Here is a 7,818-nt window from a genome sequence, read left to right as displayed (position 1 = left end):
TATATATTTTATTTTATTTTTTTCCAAACAAACACAAAAGGTCTGAAGGGATTGAAATCTTTATTCTATTCTATTCGGTGAACTCAACTCTTTATTTATGATGAGATCTTTGTACTTAATCGTGGCACTGAGCACCGGTTAGAAACGACCAAAACAAGCAATGCTCCATCTGTCTAACCCCGAGCAAGACACGGTCCTGGAGATTGTTTGTTTTCTCACGGAGGTGTGTTTAGGGAGCATGTGAAGTGTTCTCGATAGGGAGAGAAAGATGACTGCGCTTAACTCACAAAAACAACATCCATTATTGTTGCATAAGGCGTTAATAATACATAACTAACGAGCAGTTCCCATCGACTTTAACACGTTAAATGAACACAGACAAACCTCTCTTCAGCAGGATCAAAACAGAGCAGCGGTGACGCGGGCATATGACGTCACAGCGCCCGCCGACAAAATAAAAGTCCCGTTCACAGCCGTTGTCTACAATGACACTGTCAAGAACAAAGCAAGTGTTAGAATTTTAATGTCTGGTGCAGAATCCAGAGATAGCAGCAGTAACCATCTCAATAATCATCTCTGTGTTTTGGAACATGGTAGCTGGTTAAACCACCCAAATCCAGCTTATGCCGGTGGATGCATGTTTCAATGATAAATTCAGTTCTATTTTCACTTGCTAGTTATTGATGAATAAGTATGAACAATTGCTTTTTAAAAACAGCTTTCAGTTAAAGCATGTTTAAGCATGTTCTGCTTTATTAATGGAGCATAAAAACAGACATTCAGAAGAATAATTCAGTTCATTAATGCGAATGTCATTCAGCAATCTTCATTAAAAACACCTTTTTTGTGTTTGTGTCCTTGAATTTAAATGAGAGAAAAAAAAAGAATTGGCAGTAATAACTTAACTGAACATAACTGAATTATGAACTACTAACAGTTTTCAACAGCTTGTGTAACATGCAGATTCACTTGTTTGACAAAAAGTTGTTTTTTTATGTTTTTTTTTCTGCTTAATCAATTGCACAGAAACAGATTACATGAACAAATGTATTTTATAATATTTTATAATGAGTAAGAGATCATTTGTGAATATATATTAAAATACCCAGAAACATAGTTCAGTTTATTTATATTTAGTAATTTTTATAACCATGCCTTATGAAATAACTTTACTGGTGTGTAACTATATTAAATGGTGAGTTGAAAATGAACCCAAGTGCAGTTTATTGTGATCCATAACACAAATATAGAGTTGACTTGAACAGACTTGTCATGGCATGCAACAAACTAGACTCACGGACAGCAGGTTACAACTTTATAATACAAGACAAGATACAAATTGAGACAACATTGCTTCTTATATCAAACAATGACAGTCACGAGACCAAGACAGCCAATGAGAAACATATGACTAGGACAACCAATCAGAACATACAGAACAGACACCGATCGGTGTATGACATCAAAGTACCACACAATACATACTGAACAATAGTATCCCTAGCTGGGTTACTATCTTTATCATTTCTAACTTCAGGGAGAACACAAGCGTTCATAAAACAGAATGCTGTTGGAAGGATTATGACGGATGAGGAAAAGGAATGGATGGTCTGCAGTAAACGTCTGGGCACATGAACGATTGGCGACAATGGCTCCCGTGGCTTCATTGTTGGGTGACATACCTTAAAGATTGACCTTCTGCCTATCAAACACATCCTCCATTCCCTTGCTGATCAGAAGACTCTTCATATCTTAGATTTCCTCCATATTACTTCCATACTTCAACTTCCTCTTGGAGCATCTTGCTGGGTTTGGTCCACTCCATCAGCTTCTCGTAGGTCAGTGCCTTTTCAAGCTGGATAAGACAAAATTGGTGTGAACATTTTTTTAAACAAAGCTCTTACAAGTCAAGTTTGCTTATAGGCATTGATGGTTCCATTTAACATCCATGGAAATTTTTCATTCCACAAAAGTTTTTAGGGTGGAAAACAGTTCTTTGCACTAAAAAAGAGTGATTCTTTTAAGACCTGTTCACTGAAAGGTTCTTTAGGGAGTTTTATTTTACTGCAGTCTCACCGTTTTGTCTTGAATCTCACGAGGAAGGATGATCAGTGTGGCATGCGTTATTGCTGCGGGTTGTGACATGAGTAATTAGCGTTGTGTTACGCACATACATAAGCGTCTCATACCAGTATTTCAGGTACGACTCCCCTCTGGGATACTGCTGTTCCTCCTGGCTGGTGGTTTCGGTATCTGCTGCGGTGGGTTTTAGGCCCCGTTTTCCTTCCACCCTCCCTCTTTGTGTGGCTGATTAACAGTGCCTGATTGTGCCTGACGCTTTTCCTGGCAGGCACTCTTTTCTATCTTTCTCCATGGTATGTATGTTGGCTTTGATTCTGACCTTGTAAGGGTTCAGCATTTGGTAAGATGAATGACATTTTAGCCTGGGTTTTATCATGTATGAACGCGGACAGATAATTTTTTTCTAAAGGGAGCGTTCGAATGCTTTAACTAAGTTTAGGGTCCCGCAACAACATGTTGGTAAGTATAGAATTAGATTTTCTCCTATTTCTCCTAAGTCTGAGTGATTTAATTTAACATGGCATCCAATTAATCTGGAAAACTCCCCCAGCAGAACTGGTCTCTAATGCTCATGATACAGCAGTCTGTCAAGAGCAGAATCAGGTGTTACACACTCAGAAACAGCAGCAACAAAACATCTTACCAACAAAACCCAGTTTCATGTGACATCTGGAATTAAAATGACAATACATGATGATGATGATACAGTAATTCCACATGTCTCAACATGAAGTTGATGATAAATTCAAAATTAACTGTGGTTCTCTCTACTTTTTATTTCTGTCTCAGGATGACTGCAATTTCTTTGAGGTCAGATATCAGGAAGACTTCAGGTACCATCTACATCAAGCCAGACAGGGAAATTGTTAGAATATAACCTGATTTGCGGGAGATGGGTGTGACAGCTCTTCAAGAGGCCATTCACACCTCACAATAACACATTACTACACAAATATCTACATGGCCTCACAAATCTCCCAGACATGAACACTGAGCACACACCTCCATTATAGTATCATCACCTAATCTGGACTATTCAGTCTGAACATTACACATCATAGAAGACGACGGCTTAGATCTTCACACTGACAGAACTGCATATTCTCACACACATAGGACAATAGAATTAATCCCACAATATGACAGTATAATAATATACACACATCCTACATCATACCGTACACATATGCATGGCTACGGTCACAAACTGATGTTGTTAAATTCTGATGTAGGCAAATCTGCCATAAAATTCAAAAGATTTAATCTTTCTGATTGTTATTAGGATGTTTGGCTTTGATATTGTTGCTATAGAAACACAGATTTAGATTATGTAAAATGTTCTGTGTTGTCATTTTGGAAATACGATCTCACTGTCTTTGCTTATATAAGCCAGCAACTATAGTCATTCTTTGCTGAGTGTCACCTGCGTTTCTAGCCTCAGTTCTCTGGTTATCCTGTGTTTTTTTACCTTATTTGTAAATTTTATACAATGCAATATTTGTTCAATAAATAGTGTGTGTGGATCCCAGTTGAGTTTTACACACATCATGCATTTATTCAGTTTTCCTTTTGTTGAAAGAGAATATTGTTGCATGCTGGGAGAAATAACATTTATCATACATTTATCATACCCCATCTGTAACATTTGTGGCATGATATCACCACAGAAATAAATGTTAACTTGTTCTTTAGTTAAAACAGGAAACATTACTGCTAAAATAAGGGGCATTGTATTGTTACAAGGCCTCAATATTATATGTAAACATTACTTAGATCTCTGTGAATGTACATCCAGTGTTGTGGTTTTTTTGTGTGTTTATGTAAAGCTGATTTTTTTTAAGACAGTGGTATAAAAATCAGTGTGAAAAAGCTATTTCCTGTTGTGCTCAACATAGTGCCACAATCATTGTGAACATCAGTTAAAGATCAACTTAACCCAGAACTTCCCTCTAAATATGATTAATAAGTAACTGTACTACTTTTTTATCTCAAGCAATACAAATCAAGTACAGAAGAGTACATCAGGACACTATAAAAAGAGCATGAGAAACTGTGGGGACTGCAAAGTAAGAGCTACACACAAACATCAGTGAAGAATGGCTTGTTCAGGACAGGAAAATGAGATGAGTGAACAGATCAGCTCTGAGGACAGAAAACACAGTCTGAACGATGGAGCTTCAGCTCAACAACGCTGCCATCAGTGCTTCTCTGACATCCACGCAGCATTAAGAGAGCTGACCGCCACAGTCACAGAGCAGAAAGCCAACATCAGAGCCTTAGAGACGCGGCTGAGAGAAGAGCTGAACAAGAAGACTGAGGGTACCTCACCATTAAGATGTTTTTCACAAATTCTTAGTAGAACAAATGGGTAAAATTGAACGTGAACTCTTTGCCATTACAATGAGTACTGTAAATGACATTTAACACAGTCTTCATTAATGCTTCACAGAAATGTCAAATCTTACTCAAAGTGAGCTGGAGAAGTTGAGGAAGGAAATTACAGGTGAAACTATATGAATGGTGTTAATACGTTCTCAGAGTGATACAGTAATATATAAGAATATTGCTTTTGTTTTTTCAATATCAGACAGAGAGATAGCATTTTCGGCTGCACTGACCAAATCTGGTGGTGGAAATGTTGGTCCTTTTACCACTGACATCACACTAGTTTACAAGAACGTCTTCACAAACATAGGGAACGCCTACAACCCCATTACAGGTAATTATCAATGAAATGTAAAGAGTTTTTACATTTCATTTTTTGCAAAAAAATAAACCAGGAGTCTCTAAACCTGCTGCTGGAGAGCTATTGTCCTGCTGTATTTAGAGTTACTTGATAATTACAGACAGGTGTGTTTACAGATAATTACAGAAGGCTATGGTTATCTCTGTATTTTTGAGGACTTGGGGTTTGTGTCTTGAAAGGAATGATTTGGTTCCTCCTCTGGTAAAATCATCTGCTGAGTTCATGGCTGGAAGCTTAGTTTACAGTCTGACATTTAAAACTGAACTAGAAATCAAGTGTCCGGCCAGAGGAGAACTGACCCCAACTGAGTCGCGTCTCTGCATTAATAAATAATTAAGTCATTATATATCACTACCACTCTATTCTCCTATTTGATATTGTTCAGTACTTTAACATTCTGTATAGTTAAAAGCACTATATAATTTAAAAAAAGTGATTGACTTTAGGTCCATGGGTTTTTCCAGCTCTGCTCCTTACCTCACATTAGTTTCCCTTCTTCTTTCACCGTTTCTCAGCACTCTTTAAAAAAACGACAGATGCCAAAGTGCAATTCTTCATAATTTTTTTTGTTTCCCATTAGCACATGCTGATGACGTTTTATTTTTCTAACTTAAAATGTCATTAAATTGGCTCTAAATCTACTTTAACCGAAACTAACAGTTTCTCTTTCACCTGATAATTCCTCTGTTTTTCCTTCTCCTCTGGTTAATTGTTTGGGTGTCCTTCTGGACAGTACACTATCAATCACATTTTAATAACATCAAACCGGTCCACCTATATTCTAACTTCTCTTTTTCCTTGTACTACAGCTATTCTTGTCAGCAATTATTGTAATTCTGGTTACAATAGAATTTTTGGTCTTCCTCAAATCCCTCTAAAAGCTTCAATTGCTTCAGAACTATTATTGCCAGAATCCACCCCTTTCACCACATCACCCCAGTTTTACAGCTGCTTCACTGGTTTCTAGTCATGTCTTGAATTGACTAAGATTCTTTTGTTCACTTTTAAAGCCATCCATAATCTTGCTCCTTCATATCTATTGGACCTCCTTCACATCCACACTCCCTCCCTATTAGAGCTGTCGACTACCACCAGACATCTGAATTATTAACTCCCTATCTCTTTACAAATCCAGACTCTTTTCAAATATCACTTTTTTAAGACTGTGTATTTTACCTACATTTTAATTGTGTAGTCCAACTTTACTTTGTTTTGTTTTGTTTTCATGTTTGTAAAATTTATTGTGCAGTATCCTTGAGTGTGGAGAAATATGCGTATATATATAAAATGTATTATTATTACTATCGAACATACATACATACATGCGGTGCCCAGGATTATTAGACCTATGTTCTACAGTGGGATCTGCAATGCTGCAACGAGTTAGAATCCATGTGCAGTCGTTTATTAGACAATAAGCAATACATTAAGGCAGGCAGAGAGTCAGCAACACAAAGGCAGTCCGATCCGTCAACATGTACAGGGGAAAATCCAAAAGGCAATGGTAAGGAGGCAAGTGATGGGTCAAAACCAGAGTAACAGTCCAATCAGGCAAACAATACCAAGGGGCAAATCAGGGAATCGATAAACAGGTAAACAGGTAGAATCATATAGAATCTACAAGAGAATCAATCAGAATAACAGATAGAGCGCTCGGTAAGGCAGGTAGACTCACAATACTTCGCATTGAGCGCATGCAGGGCCTTTGGTTATAAAGCCCTCTAACAGGAAATGATCAAAGAAGAAGCAGAGGGCTTGAGTACAGCTAGTACTCAGGTGAGGGTTCCCTCTGCTGGCTGGGGTTACAAATGCTCTTATATATTTCATATGTAGCCCATGAAAGCCTAGTACAGGGTCACTGACAGCAGCTGATTCTCTTCTTTCTCCGCTTCAGGTATTTTCACAGCCCCACTGAAAGGAGCGTACATGTTCAGAATCTCTGTCTACAGTCCGGCTAGTCAATCAACTCCATCAACTGTCTACATGAAGAAGAATGGAAACAATGTGATTGTAGCACACGGTCATCAGGATCAGTTTGCGGTGAACGCCTCGAATGGAGCTGTGTTGGTCCTGGACGCTGGAGATGTCGTCTATGTCACTCTTTGTTCTAGCAGGATGATATTTGATAATGAATCTAATCACAGCACTTTCAGTGGATACCTACTGTTTCCCTTAAGAGGATAGGAATGTGGTTCCAGGAAGTCTGAACCTTTATCGATATGGTTTAAGATGAAAATCGTGAAGAATTGTTAACATGTGATCTAGGGGTAGAACAGATTGTGGAAAAGAAATCTACATTTCTCCACACATGTAATATAAACTAATCTGTTTTGTTGAAATAACATGTCAAACAAGATTGACTAGAGTAGATAACTGATCTTTATCTTGAGTTTGATTGACAGACAGCCTGACCAATCATAATCCTCACTTTTTGTCAAACAAACAAACCAGACAAGAGAGTCAGTGGTTTATGATCAGTGAACTTGTAAAATGGTATGCACTGTATTAGGGATGTTCTGCTTGTAATTATCATTTATGTTTAATTCATGCTCTAACTAGAAGAGATTATCAGTTCATATGCTGATTAAATTACGGAGCTAGCTGCTCTACACTAATACACAGTACTTATTGTTTGAGTTTTTTAAAAATGAAATTTTTCCTATCAAAGAGTGACCTGTTCCATTTAGTCTGTTGGTGCGTTGTCAGTGTGTTCTGAAACATGATGTGCAGCATGAGAGAAGCTTGGCTTTCAGACACAGCAAAGGGGCAGGTACAGGTGCAGAGATAGTCCAGTTGTATAGGTGACATGAATACTGTTCTCAAAAAATGCAGCAATCTTTCAACCCTCAACACTAGATGATATATTTACAGATTCATGAGAGTCAATTTAGTAAAATAGTGATATCAGGTGGTTATTGGAAAAAAACAATGGACCAGATTCATGACAGTAAATGATGAAAGAATTACAATTTTGGGTGAACTATCCCTTT

At 37.7% G+C, this 7,818-nt stretch overlaps 1 protein-coding gene across 1 annotated transcript; it reads left to right on the top strand.

Annotated features, from left to right (window-relative positions):
- Nucleotides 1–4,036: 4,036 nt before the first annotated feature.
- On the top strand, nt 4,037–7,445 carry LOC122354072 (cerebellin-4-like). The gene is made up of 4 exons (XM_043252069.1): nt 4,037–4,401; nt 4,532–4,585; nt 4,670–4,801; nt 6,723–7,445. The coding sequence occupies exons 1-4, from the start codon at nt 4,179–4,181 to the stop codon at nt 7,010–7,012; spliced, it is 699 nt and encodes a 232-aa protein (XP_043108004.1). The 5' UTR covers nt 4,037–4,178; the 3' UTR covers nt 7,013–7,445.
- The last annotated feature ends 373 nt before the right edge of the window (nt 7,446–7,818 follow it).

Source organism: Puntigrus tetrazona, chromosome 11, assembly GCF_018831695.1.
Source record: "Puntigrus tetrazona isolate hp1 chromosome 11, ASM1883169v1, whole genome shotgun sequence".
In the NCBI taxonomy this organism is placed as follows: domain Eukaryota; kingdom Metazoa; phylum Chordata; class Actinopteri; order Cypriniformes; family Cyprinidae; genus Puntigrus; species Puntigrus tetrazona.
The sequence above is the reverse complement of the archived record's forward strand: the minus strand, read 5'-3'. Positions and strand labels throughout refer to the sequence as shown.